This window comes from Haliotis rufescens, unplaced genomic scaffold, assembly GCF_023055435.1.
Source record: "Haliotis rufescens isolate VD_foot unplaced genomic scaffold, xgHalRufe1.0.p SCAF_18, whole genome shotgun sequence".
Lineage (NCBI taxonomy): Eukaryota > Metazoa > Mollusca > Gastropoda > Lepetellida > Haliotidae > Haliotis > Haliotis rufescens.
Window position 1 is genome coordinate 24,532,674 of NW_025963868.1, and position 15,047 is coordinate 24,547,720.

Below are 15,047 nucleotides of genomic sequence, written 5' to 3' on the forward strand. Positions count from 1 at the left end.
TGTAATTTTAACTTGCCACGGGCCAATGGGCCAGCAGTTAAATTGACCCCTAAGATAATACTTGATGACGCAACAGCATTTCGTTGTTGACTTGCTGATCCTATTAGATTCAGGGCCCTGTTTTCAAGGTAGGAGACATTTACTCTTCCCGACACTTGCTGTATTTGCTGCAATAAGTGTCCTGCTTCAGTAGGTGCCCCTGACTAACTTTAAGACGAAACTGTTTTGGGCTTCCATCTTGTTCAAAACTATGAACCCTGAGACGAGGTAATTATCACTGCAGCATCAGGAACAAACTGGGTTTGACTGATTTGAATACAGACTGTTTGTCGATGCTAGAGGAAGACGTCAAGCCTAATTCAGCCAGTCATCGTTGATTGCCTGTTTCGCTCTTGACGACATTGATGAATCTGAATGAAACAGCATGTTGCTTTAAATAGGACAAATAATCAGGGATGCAAGATTTAGCCCAATCATTTTGTGGAATGTTGAGGAATGGGGTATCTTATGTGTTGTTGTTTTTGTTGTATGGATTAGTAAACGTTTCAGGTTAAGTGGCATCCCAGATAATAGGGTTAGACTTAACAACAAATTTGTCTGTTGCCAGCAGTGCTTGCTCCTTTCATAAGTTGCTGGCCCTTCTCCAAACTGTTTGGCCTATAACTATAGGATGGAGGCCGCAAAGTGGCCGAACCTGAAGTCATGTAGCCACCTAGCAGGGCTCTGAAAGTTTGAGAACTCATCTCTGAGAGTTTTTTTCTGGCACTCTGAGATTAAATCTTGACTTCCATTTGCCTCAATTCATGGTGATTTATGAGCAAATTAGGACGTTGTTGTACCCAACATTACAAAATGGCGACCAGCTGTCATTCTACCGAGATGATCCAATTAAAAAATCAAACATACACGGAGAAGGGGGGAAATTTTGACTAGCCAGACGGAGCATCTACTTTACGTTTCAGCAAGCCTTTTGTAATTTTAACTTGCCACGGGCCAATGGGCCAGCAGTTAAATTGACCCCTAAGATAATACTTGATGACGCAACAGCATTTTGTTGTTGACTTACTGATCCTATAAGATTCAGGGCCCTGTTTTCAAGGTAGAAGATTTTCTTAAACGGACACTTACTGTATTTGCTGCAATAAGCGTCCTGCTTCAGTAGGTGCCCCTGACTAACTTTAAGACGAAACTGTTTTGGGCTTCCATCTTGTTCAAAACTATGAACCCTGAGACGAGGTAATTATCACTGCAGCATCAGGAACAAACTGGGTTTGACTGATTTGAATACAGACTGTTTGTCGATGCTAGAGGAAGACGTCAAGCCTAATTCAGCCAGTCATCGTTGATTGCCTGTTTCGCTCTTGACGACATTGATGAATCCGAATGAAACAGCATGTAGTTTTAAATAGGACAAATAATCAGGGATGCAAGATTTAGCCCAATCATTTTGGGGAATGTTAAGGAATTTTCTGACATAGGCCCTTTATGTGAAAATTTGCCCATAGTTTGCCTCACTTGCCCAGACATCACAATGTTAAAAGGACCAATTGTATTTAGAAACATCATTCTCTACCCCTGAAGATCCAGGTTAGAATAGGTCTTCAGCAACCCATGCTTGTCCCCTATGAAGATCCAGGTTTGAATTGGTCTTCAGCAACCCATGCTTGTCCCCCATGAACATCCAGGTTTGAATTGGTCTTCAGCAACCCATGCTTGTCCCCCATGAAGATCCAGGTTAGAATTGGTCTTCAGCAACCCATGCTTGTCCCCCATGAACATCCAGGTTAGAATTGGTCTTCAGCAACCCATGCTTGTCCCCTATGAAGATCCAGGTTTGAATTGGTCTTCAGCAACCCATGCTTGTCCCCCATGAAGATCCAGGTTAGAATTGGTCTTCAGCAACCCATGCTTGTCCCCCATGAAGATCCAGGTTAGAATTGGTCTTCAGCAACCCATGCTTGTCCCCCATGAAGATCCAGGTTAGAATTGGTCTTCAGCAACCCATGCTTGTCCCCTATGAAGATCCAGGTTAGAATAGGTCTTCAGCAACCCATGCTTGTCCCCCATGAATATCCAGGTTAGAATTGGTCTTCAGCAACCCATGCTTGTCCCCCATGAATATCCAGGTTAGAATTGGTCTTCAACAACCTATACTTGTCATAAGAGGTAACCAACGGTATCTGGTGGTCAGGCTTGCTGACTTGGTTGATGCATGTCATCACATCACAGTGGCATAGATTGATGCTCGTGACGTCCATTACTTGATTGTCTGGTCCAGATTCGATTCTTTACTGACTGCAGTCATGAAGCTGGAATATTGCCAAGTCATAAAGTGTGGCATTAAACAACGAACAGACAAAAGCAACACATCACTTCAGTAGATTTTCTTGTTATTGTGTGAGAACTGAGATGTACTTATTCACTTTATGCATATGTTTCATTCAGGGCACGGGTGGCCCAGTTGTCCAAGACGCTGCAATTCGCTGTGCAGAGTCGTGTCCCTTGGGCACGCCAGAAACCTATGATTGTGGGTTCGAATCCTGGTTCGCCCCGATTATGTTTCTAGGTTTGTCAGCACCATACCTGTGCTCATGGGTTTCACCGAAGTGGTTAACATCGGAGACCTGCATCACTTCAGGCTTTCCTCCCACATTAAGCTGACACGCTGCAATATAACTGGAAAACTGTTAAAAGCGGCGTTAAACCGACCTCAATCACTCACTCACTGACCGCCTCCTTGGTCTTGTGGTAGAGTGTCCGCCCGGAGAGCAGAAGGTTCGAGGTTCGATCCCCAGCCGCGTCATACCAAAAGATGTTAAAAGATGGTACTTGTTGTTACTCTGTCTGGCGCTCGGCATTAAGGGGCTAAAACAAGGACTGGTCGGCACGGAGTCGGTATACTGTGTCTGAGTGGGGTATTCATGTTAAACTGCGGAAGGGTATCTCAGTGGGCTAGCACTATAAATCGGCATCAGTCCGGACTAGTACAAGCAGCAACACACGCGTGCATGCACGTTGCTATATAAGTGCAATAATCTTGAACGCAAGGTTAAACTCCATTTCACCTCACCACTCACTCACTCACTCTTGATAAATCTATGGAACAAGAACATAAAAAGGCCAAAGCATCTGAGGCAAGCTGTGTTTTGAATAGTGAGCATAGTTTCTTTCACAGATGCAATATTAACTGTCAAGTCTTAGGCAGTGGGTCAGTGTTGACATTTCTGTCACCTAACTTGATGACATCTTTACATTCAATCTGTATTAATGTTTTCAGCCACAGGCAAATGAATGATTATTTTAAGATATAAAATATAATGTATGAAATATGGATTGGGATATCACTTAGTCATATTAATACAAGAGCTGAAAGTGTTTCCCAAACTGCAGACTTTAAATGATAGAACTTAGATATTGTGTGGTGGTAATGTAATGAGGCTGTAGTGATTTTATTGATGTCTGTGCCAATAGTTGCAGTTCATCTTGTCCAATGTCATACAAAGGATGGAACATTGCTGACGCTGTACAACAACTTTATTTGTCATTCTTGCCTAAGTCGGCTTTCCTGCTGTCAAAATTCACTATCAACAAATTAATATTGATTCCTTGATACTGCTGTTGTTCCCATGTTGATAGAATATTGACTAATTACATAACTAGAACATAAAAAGGCCAAAGCATCTGAGGCAAGCTGTGTTTTGAAAAGTGAATATAGTTTCTTTCACAGATGCAATATTAACTATCAAGTCTTAGGCAGTGGGTCAGTGTTGACATTTCTGTCACCTAACTTGATGACATCTTTAGATTGTATTAATATTTTCAACTGCAGGCAGATGAACAGGATTATCAAATACCGCTTATGCAGGGGTGGCATAATAAAAATATACAACATGTAAGAACATAAAAAGGACAAAGCATCTGAGGCAAGCTGTGTTTTGAAAATGTGCATGTTTATTATATGCCAAATCAATACCCTAATACGCTCAAAGCACTACATTTTTACCCCGGTCTGTGCACTTGATTATCAGCTCCATGGGGAGTTTGAAGATGTATCAAAAAGTTCTTGCTGTTTCAAAGTGCACACCATCTTCCCGAGGCAAGAGAGTTAGGCTGGAATTCCTGGGCTCGATCGTAGCGCCACCAGTTGCTATTACGAGTTATTTCCTTTCTATGCCTCTCCTATTGACCAATCAGATTCAAGCTCTCGTATCACTTGCATTTGCTTTAAACAAAACGGTGGTGCCAAGTCAAGACGATCTGATCGATAATCAAGATCTATATTGTGATAAAACGAGTCTTACATCGCGAAGTGCATCAAATCACATGAGCACCTTGATTAAAAACATGAAAAGATATAGAAAATATCTGTTGACGAGTTAGCGGTGCACATGCTTTGCAAATCCTGCAGTCGACCGAAATCTTCATGACACTTTACTAACTGGATTTTGATTTCGGTGTGCGATTTTGATTGGACTATGCATAGACTCGTTAGTCCAGCCAAAATGTAACTCCATAATACCAGCCTAGTTCGGCAAGGATGGAAACTGGACTTTTATACTCAGTAACCGTATTCTACGTAATAAGCGCCCAGGGCGCTCTCAAAATTAGAAAGTGGGGGCTCTTACTAGAATATTATTTTGGAGAAAAAGTTGAAAGCTAAATTTCGTGGTTTATGCTGACAGCCTGAAATTTTATGTACCACAGATATATTTTTCCAGAATTTAATTGCCCATAATTAAGGGTGCATATAACACACGAGTGCATAGTATTCACAAATAAATCAGTCTTGTGCACATTGATCAAAGGTGTGCTAATTGGGATTGTTCACTAGCAAATATATTAGCAAATATCGCCGTGGGCGCTTATTAGAGCAGGGCGCTTATTACGTCGAATATGGTAACTCACTTGCCTCGGGAAGATGAGTGCACACCTAACCATCTTCATGAGTGCTGCCTTGATACAGCTGGAGTATTGCTGACGGCTGCATTAAATAACACTTAAAGATCTTATATGGACATTTCCATGTTGATTAAGCTGATGTGAATGTTGTTTGTTTCAGGGATCTGTGTTGGTCAGTACCTACAGAGGGTGAGCTCAAGGTTGGACCTGGGTGCTGAGCTTCTCTACCAATACGGCCAGCAGGTTCCTGGAAGGGAGATCTCCATATTGTCACTGGCAGCCAGACTTACGGGTAAATTGCAAATCAATTGAAGAATCGTCATTGCTTTTGAAAGCGGCGTGATGTACCCCGACATCATGGGATGTTGCTCATGACATCGATCACTGGTTTGTGATAGCCTTCTAGGATGTAGCTGGAATACGGTTGTGGTTGAAATTTGAATATGATGGCTAGGTTTTTATGGGCTTTCATAGCTTGTTCATAATGAGTGTTAAAGCAAGCTCCCTTGTTTTTTCCATGAACACAAGAAAATGTGTTTAGTTCTTTTCGATTGCATCTGAGGCAAGCTTTATTTAGAAAATGAATAAAGTTTTTTTCACCAGGTGCAACATTAACTATCAAGTCTTAGGCAGTGGGTCATTGTTGACACTACAGTCACCTAACTTGAAGACATCTTTAGACGTTAGATTCAATTCTGTGTTGAATATGTTTTGGAGAAAATAAAACACACTTCCGAGGCAACTCCATGGATCTGGTGGTCAGGTGACTTGGTTAGAGAGTATTGGTTAGTGTTGGTTAGAGAGTGTTGGTTAGTGTTGGTTAGAGTTGGTTAGAGAGTATTGGTTAGAGAGTATTGGTTAGTGTTGGTTAGAGAGTATTGGTTAGAGAGTATTGGTTAGAGAGTATTGGTTAGAGAGTGTTGGTTAGTGTTGGTTAGAGAGTATTGGTTGATTAATCAATGTTGTAGAGTATTGGTTGATGAATCAATGTTGTAGAGTATTGGTTAATTAATCATGGTTTGTAGAGTATTGGTTGATTAATCAAGATTGTAGAGTATTGGTTGGTTAATCAAGGCTGTAGAGTATTGGTTGGTTAATCAAGGTTGTAGAGTATTGGTTGGTTAATCATGGTTGTAGAGTATTGGTTGATTAATCATGGTTGCAGAGTATTGGTTGATTAATCATGGTTGTAGAGTATAGGTTGGTTAAGAATATTCAGAGTACGCATTTTTTAATCTGATGTGTTTTGAAATGATGGAAAGTCTATCAAATCCTGCACATGATCGACCACCTATTCTACCATTTCCCCAAGTTGAAGTCAGGGGGCATTGCTCCTGATATCAATCACTGGATTGTCTGGTCCAGACTTGATTATTTACAGGCTGTCGTCATATAGCTGAAATATCCTGAGTGTTGTAAACATCAAAGTAGTTGCTAATATAGTTGTTTTCAACCGTTTGCAGACTACTATTGAGGCTATCCATCTTATAAATACCTTTAGAGCATAATCAGCTTAAATGTTACTACAAGTGTTGTAGGGTTCATGACGTGCACACAAGAAATATGTGAATTCTTTACCATGTATGCATCTGAGGCAAGCTGTGTTTTGAAAAGTGAATATAGTTTTTTTCACAGATGCTATATTAAGTGTCAAGTCTTAGGCAGTGGGTCACTGTTGACATTTCTGTCACCTAACTTGATGACACTTGAAGTATTGTTTGATGAATCATGTTTGAGAGTATTGGTTGGTTATTATTATTATGCTTTTCATGAGAGGCAACGCCATGGATTGGGTGGTCAGACTTGGTGACTCTGTTGATTGTGTGTCCTCGTACCCCGACATCATGGGATGTTGCTCATAGCATCAATCACTGGTTTGTGATAGCCTTCTGGGATACGGCTGAAATACTGATCAGTGATGTGGCTTAAACTAAGATTAATGGCTCAGTATTTATGAGCTTTCATAGCTTGTTCATTATCCCCTGCCCAACAAAGTTGGCTGGGGATATAGAAACGGGCTCCTTCAGTCTGTTCGTCCGTCCGTCCGTCCGTCACGTTTCGTTTCCAGGGCATAACTCAGAAACCGTTCAATATTTTTTAATGAAACTTTGCAGGTCTATCAAGTACATGCTGAACTGGTGCCTTTTGCTATTTTGAAATTTTAGAAATTTATATTTTTTACGTTTCCATGACAACAAGATGGACTTAGGTTCCAAACTCACCTTTTTTTTACACTTTCCATGACAAGTTCCACCTTGGTTAAAAAGGTTAGGGTTTGATTGGATTTAATTTTGTCATAAATTCTGCAACAGGGGCGGGGGATATAGCCACGTTAGTGGCAAACTCTTGTTGTTCATTGCAGTTTGCTTCAATTCATTATTTGACATTTCAACACAAGAAAATGTGTTAGATTCTGTTACATTGCATCTGAGGCAAGCTGTGTTTTGAATAGTGAACATAGCTTCTTTCACAGATGCGATATTAACTATCAAGTCTTAGGCAGTGGGTCAGTGTTGACATTTCTGTCACCTAACTTGATGACACTTGAGGTATTGTTTGTATTAGATTTTGAACTTAAGTATTGTGTGGGGGTAATGTAATGAGGCTGTAGTGATTTTATTGATGTCCGTTTCAATAGTTGCAGTTCATCTTGTCCAATGTCATACAAGGGATGGAACATTGCTGATGCTGTACAACAACTTTATTTGTCACTTTTGCCTAAGTCGGCTTTCCTGCTGTCAAAATTCACTCCAACAAATCAATATTGATTCCTTGATACTGCTGTTGTTCCCATGTTGATAGAATATTGACTAATTACATAACTAGAACATAAAAGGGCAAAGCATCTGAGGCAAGCTGTGTTTTGAATAGTGAATATAGTTTCTTTCACGGATGCCATATTAACTATCAAGTCTTAGGCAGTGGGTCAGTGTTGACCTTTCTGTCACCTAACTTGATAATAATCAGTCATCATTACTTTAACATGAAGGTCACTCATTTCAAGGTCAGAATAGGTTGCAGTACCTCATTCTTTAAAATTGTAGAACTCCAGCAGGACTTCATCTGGACCTCCTCAGTGGCCAATATTCGACCCTCATGTCTGAGCAAATGTTGGTAATGACCCAAATTGGAATTTATAGTTTCTTTATTCATGTTCAAAGGGTTATAGCTGATGTTGTGGCTTTTTGGAGGTGACTTGTATTCACTGATAACAGGACCAATGAAGAGAGAGACTTGATGTGCTTTGTTTAACATTATTTTCATTCAGTGCAGTGTTGTTTAAATTCAATGTTAAAATACCTCTGAATTTAGGAAAATAAGAAAGAAAAAAATTTAACATGGGGATTTTCACCATTTATCTTTCAAAGGGCGCTTTGTTTGTAATTCTTTGGAATGAAAAAATGAATAAAAAAACAAAACAATTGTGCATCTGAGGCAAGGTGTTTTTTGAAAAGTGAATATAGTTTCTTTCACAGATGCTATAATACCAATCAAGTCTTAGGCAGTGGGTCAGTGTTGACATTTCTGTCACCTAACTTGATGACATCTTCAGATTGTTCATTAATATTTTCAACTGCAGGCAGATGAACAGGATTATCAAATACCATTTATGCAGGGGTGGCATAATAGAAATATACAACATGTAAGAACATAAAATGGCCAAAGCATCTGAGGCAAGCTGTGTTTTGAAAAGTGAATATAGTTTCTTTCACAGATGCAATATTAACTATCAAGTCTTAGGCAGTGGGTCAGTGTTGACATTTCTGTCACCTAACTTGATGACATCTTCAGATTGTATTAATATTTTCACCTGTGAAGATTTGAGTTAGATTAGGCCTTTCGCATCTGATTCTTGTCGCAAGAGGCAACAAACGGGATCGGGTGGTCAGGCTAGCAGGCTTGGTTGTTCAGATTGATGCTCAAGTCAATCACTGGATTGTCTGGTCCAAACTTGATTATTTGCAGACCGCCATCATATGGCTTGAAATGAAATTTTGCTGAGTTCAGCGTTAAACAACAAACAAATAAAGAAATTAATATTTTCAACCACATGAAAATGAACAGGATTATTATAAGACCTGTAACTTAGATCAGAGTACCACTTGTTGACATATCTGTCACCTAACATAAATTACGGGATAAGCATAAAACGTGTAACATGGATCAGGATACCACAAGGCATAGGTTCATAGGCATACCGTATTCGACGTAATATGCGCCTGGGGCGCTCTCAAAATCAGAAATAGGGGGCTCTTATTAGAAATGATTTTGGTGAGAGGAAAAAACAGAGTTGAAAAATCGTAAACTTCGTGGTTTATGCTGACAGCCTGAAATGATACAAAAGAAAGGTATGTGTGTATTATACACGACAGATATATTTTCCAGAATTTGACTGCCCATAATTAAGGGTGCATATAACACTATAACACACGAGTGTGTATTATACATGAATAAATAAGTCTTGTGTACATTGATCAGTCAGAAGGGGTGCTAATTGGGATTGTTCAAAGGCCAATATATTAGAGAATATCGCCGTGGGCACTTATTGGAGCGGGGCGCTTATTACGTCGAATATGGTACTCCATAAAGGACGAGGTAGGATTTGGCAGTTCTCATCATAACTATGTCCACAGCAAGCATCTTTGTTTGTAGGGTCATTTGAAATATGTTTTCTTTCTTTTTTATATGCATCTGAGGCAAACTGTGTTTCGAATAGTGAATATAGTTTTTTTTCACGGATGCTATAATACCTATCAAGTCTTAGGCAGTGGGTCAGTGTTGACATTTCTGTCACCTAACTTGATGACATCTTCAGATTGTTCATTAATATTTTCAACTTCAGGCAGATGAACAGGATTATCAAATACCATTTATGAAGGGGTGGCATAATAGAAATATACAACATGTAAGAACATAAAATGGCCAAAGCATCTGAGGCAAGCTGTGTTTTGAATAGTGAATATAGTTTCTTTCACAGATGCAATATTAACTATCAAGTCTTAGGCAGTGGGTCAGTGTTGACATTTCTGTCACCTAACTTGATGACATCTTGAGTTTGTATAACCAGATTTATCACCTGATTATTATCCACTCTCCACCTCAATTCTTAAGGCGACTAACGGGATCAGGTGGTCAGGCTCGCTGACTTTGTTGATGCATGTCATCGATCCCAATTGCGTGGATCAATGCTCATGATATCAATCACTGTATTGTCTGGTCCAGACTCAATTATTTACAGACCGCCGTCATATAGCTGGAATATTGCTGAGTGCAGCGTCAAACAACAAACCAACCAACCAACCAAATCATTGCCTGTCAAAGTAGATCATTGCTCACGTTTTCAGCCACTGCCTGCTCGGGCCTTGATTATTTACTGTCTGCTAGTTCACGAGCCCCGTGAAGATCCGGGTTAGGAAAGGTCTTCAGCACCCATGCTTGCCGTATGAGGCGACGAACAGGATCGGGTGGTCATCGTATAACAAGAGCATAGATTGAAGCTCATGATATCCATCACTAGATTGTCTGGCCCAGATTTGATTATTTACAGACCCCTGTCATATAGCCGGAATATTGCTGAGTGTGGCGTTAAACAACAAACACCACTAGTCCAAGACTGTTACAATACAGCAGGACACAAGACATTTCCATGTGGACTACCACTTTTAATTTCTGGCGAGCTATGGAAAAAATTACCCTGTGGGCTATTTTGATATGGCACTTACCAGTAACTTCACTGCCTCACTGTGATTTTCTTATGAAGTCCTACGTAACCAATGATACTGTGTTTATTGCAGGTGACCAATGGGCATTAAGTGCAAACGTTAGTCCGTTAGCAGGGAATCTCCACGCTTGCTACTACCAGAAAATTAACGAAACGCTACAAGTAGGAGCGGAGTTAGAAACCAGTTTAAGGATGCAAGAAAGTGTGGCAACTGTAGGATATCAAATAGAAATACCCACTGCTAATGTTCTGTTCAGAGGTAAGTGGATTGATTCATTTTCTTGTGTGATGAAAGTTTGCCTTATTATTTGCCCTAAATTTTATAAACAGCAATCGGGGACATGGGTGGCCCTGTCGTCTCAGGTGCTGTGATTCACTGTGCAGAGTTGCGTCCCTTGGGCACGCCTGAAACCTATGATTATGGGTTCGAATCACGGTATGCCCCGATTATGTTTCTAGGTTTGTCAGCACCATACCCGTGCTCGTGGGTTTCACCGAAGTGGTAAACGTCTGAGACCTGCATCACTTCGGTCTTTCCTCCTACATTAAGCTGACACGCCGTGATATAACTGGAATACTGTTAAAAGCAGCGTTAAACCCAACTCACTCACTATAAACAGCATTCCTTCCACATTTAGCTGACACGCCATGATATTAAGGTGAAACGATACATCTGTGCCCTGGTGCATCATGAATTTACATGGGCCGATACGATACACGATATTTCTTTTTCTGTATTGATACAAGAGTTTTCAGTCAAATGTCACAATTGTGTTGAAATTAACGTTTCAAGTTCACTACTTAAAAAAAGTCGCAACGAACATGTGTTCACAGCTATCTTTTGCTTTTGAACCAGCTCTGAAATATTTACAGTAAGAAGTTTCTACACCATTTGACATAAATATGCGTATCGCGATACGTATCATATCGTGACCCATGTATCATGATACATATTGTATTGTGACCTTGCTGTATCGTTCCACCTCTACATGATGTATCAGGAATACTTTTCAAAGCGACATAGGGGCGGTCGGGTAGCCTAGTGGTTAAAGCGTTCGCTCGTCACGCTGAAGACCCGGGTTCGATTCCCGACATGGGTACAATGTGTGAAGCCCATTTCTGGTGTCCCCCGCCGTGATATTGCTGGAATATTGCTAAAAGCGGCGTCAAACCATACTCACTCACTCAAAGCGACATAAAACCCAACTCACTGAAGTGTTTAAAGGTAGGAGCAATCAATTGATAAACAATACTGAAAGAAATCATGAATGAACAGGGAATTGGCAAATAATCAACAATAAAACCAAATACCATCATTTTCAATCTCATTGAAATCAGATCTTATTTCTTGCTACAACTAAACAAAGATCTGAGGACATCCCCTTAAGGGTCACTTCAGAACGACCTTTCGCAAATTTTGACCGACCAGTGAAATGACTGACATTAAATCGACATTGGCCAATCAGAAGGCAGCTTTCTCAAGCTTTACGCCACTAGTTTCAAACTGGCGACTAGGCTTCAAAACATACTTTGATGTATTCTAGATTAAAAATGTAAAAACTAAAAAGGTTGTTTCTAGGTTTGTCAGCACCATACCCGTGCTCGTGGGTTTCACCAAAGTGGTAAACGTCAGAGACCTGCATCACTTCAGGCTTTCCTTTTCCACATTAAACTGACACGCCGCGATATAACTGAAATACTGTTAAAAGCGGCGTTAAACCCAACTCACTCACTCACTCACTCACTCACTCACTCACTCACTCACTCACTCACTCGGGTCGGTCGGGTAGCCTTGTGGTTAAAGCGTTCGCTCGCCACGCCAAAGACCCGGGTTCGATTCCCGACATGGGTACAATGTGTGAAGCCCATTTTCTGGTGTCCCCCGCTGTGATATTGCTGTAATATTGCTAAAAGCGGCATAAAACCTCCCTCCCTCACTCACTCACTCACCCTGTGGATAATACATGTGTTGTATATTTCAGGTCAGTTTGACACTAACTGGTGTATAGGAGCTGTTCTGGAGAAGAAACTCCTGCCTTTCCCCTTCACATTTGCACTGAGCGGCTATGCCAACCACGTGAAGTCACAGTTTAGGTTCGGCGTTGGCCTCATCGTGGGTTGACGTTGTAGATACTGTTTGGATGACAACTAATAAATATGAAGTGTGTTAGTCATCAGCTGAATGTGTGATGTGTGAAGGACAGTACTGTATTCATGTGCATTTACTCCTCAGGGTGGACTTAACTAGAACACATATTCATGCTTGTTAGGAAAATAGCATTTTGTGTGACTCGAAGATCACGGGAGAAGCAGCAAGGCATTTGTTGATGGTTCAGATCAATTGGAATTGTTACAGAGTGCGTAATTAAGGGGCTCCTTGGATCCTTGAGGTTCACTTTTGTGGCACTTGAGTCTTCGGACCCCACGTCATAATCTAATAGCATTAGAAATGAGACCAGGGGAGTGGAAATTTCAAGATTGTGAACTTGTCCAGGGATACCGTATTCGTCATAATAAGTGCCCAGGGTGCTCTCAAAATTAGAAATTGGGGGCTCTTATTAGAATATAATTTTGGTGAGAAAAAAACCCAGAGTTGAAATATTGTAAATTTTGTGGTTTATGCTGACAGCCTGAAATGATACAAAAGAAAAATCTGTGCGTATCATACACGACAGATATATTTTCCAGAATTTAATTGCCCATAGTTATGGGTGCATATACGCACGAGTGTGTATTATACACAAATAAATCGGTCTTGTGTACATTGATCAATTGGAAGGGGTTCTCATTGGGATTGTTCACTAGCCAGTATATTAGCAAATATGGCTGCGGGCGCTTATTACGTCGAATACGGTAATCACATATCCAGATTATTGACCAAAAGTGGATTTCCAATCCAAAAATCTGTGAATTTAGTGTCTGCGGTTTTTCTTTCAATATTTGTTCTGATCAGTTTTCATATCTCCTGTTTTCCGAACATGAAGAATACAAAACGAAAACCGTACATTTTGAGCAGACAGTGTGATGTGCCATGACGTCTTACAAGCTGCCCAGTTGGTTACATGGTACTCTGATAAGCCAATCAGAGTGTGTGTCCTGACACATGATCAATGTCGGAAGGAAGTAAACAATGCACAGCCGTCGGTTGGATTGGTCATACTTGCGATGTTTACACTTTTTCAAAGCTATGTTTAGTACTTGTTTAGAAAATGTTATCAAAATTGACACAAGGTCTGCTACATTTTATGGTTGTGCGCGGACAAGTGCAGCTAGCATTTCTGTTTGTCAGGCTATTTCACATGTCTGGCGAGTCGGGCATGTCTGGCGAGTCGGGCATGTTTGGCGAGTCTGGCATGTTTGGCGAGTCGGGCATGTCTGGCGAGTCTGGCATGTCTGGCGAGTCGGGCATGTCTGGCGAGTCGGGCATGTTGGGCATTGATTTTCCACACCCCTGTGACAATGACCTTTTGACTTTCATGATTAATTTGAAACAATGAGTTAACTGTCCTGTTTTTATAGATATGTCAGTGGAAGCAAATTGAAACAGAAACAAGCTTTTTGCTTCAGAGATGTTAGAGATTTCTTCTGTTTTTATTTGTTGCATGCAATGAAACTTATGAAACTTTTGTTGCAAATAAATGTCTGACTGCCACTGATAAATATTTGTAAATATTTCATTTTGTGATAGGGGCGGTTGGGTAGCCTAGTGGTTAAAGCGTTCGCTCGTCACGCTGAAGACCCGGGTTTGATTCCCGACATGGGTACAATGCGTGAAGCCCATTTCTGGTGTCCCCCGCCGTGATATTGCTGGAATATTGCTAAAAGCGGCGTAAAACCATACTCACTCACTCACTCATTTCGTGATATAAGCAGGATCATTGTTTCTGGTTTGTGTATAGTTGTTAGATGTGCATCAGGGAAGTGGTCTGTCTATCCCTTGGTTTTGTTATGCAAGGTTCAAACCATTTTGGGTGAATATTGAAATATGATTCTTCTACATGAACAATCGGAAATGTTTGTGGGCGGTCATTGAATGTGGTTAAAGGATCCTCGTCATGCCGAAAACCCGGGTTAGATTCCCGACATGGGTACTATGTGTGAAGCCCATTTCTGGTGTCCTCTGTCGTGATATTGCTGGAATATTGCTGAAAGCGGCGCAAAACCATACTCACTCACTGAAATGTTTGTGTTCCTAATATTTGAATTGCATCTATTTGAACAATATTCTTCATTGTGTCGTCTTCAGCAAATGTCAGTAAAAATTCCCAAATTGGAATTTAGAATATTCCATTCATTGTTATTCTTAAAACCAATGTTACGGCTTCTTGGGGCGACATATATATCACTAATGACAGATAACAGGACCAAAGAAGAGGAAAAGGATTTAATTCAGTTTTACATAATTGCATTGAATGCAATGGTAAAA

At 40.6% G+C, this 15,047-nt stretch overlaps 1 protein-coding gene across 1 annotated transcript in view; it reads left to right on the forward strand.

The window, feature by feature from the left end:
* The window catches only part of LOC124132920 (mitochondrial import receptor subunit TOM40 homolog 1-like), a 35,412-nt gene extending 22,233 nt beyond the window's left edge, over window positions 1-13,179 (forward strand). Inside the window, exons 5-7 of the mRNA XM_046497093.2 lie at window positions 5,060-5,191; window positions 10,695-10,880; window positions 12,604-13,179. Coding sequence (XP_046353049.1) covers window positions 5,060-5,191; window positions 10,695-10,880; window positions 12,604-12,743 — 458 coding nt within the window. The 3' untranslated portion in view covers window positions 12,744-13,179. The remainder of the gene's footprint in view (window positions 1-5,059; window positions 5,192-10,694; window positions 10,881-12,603) is intronic.
* Window positions 13,180-15,047: the final 1,868 nt, after the last annotated feature.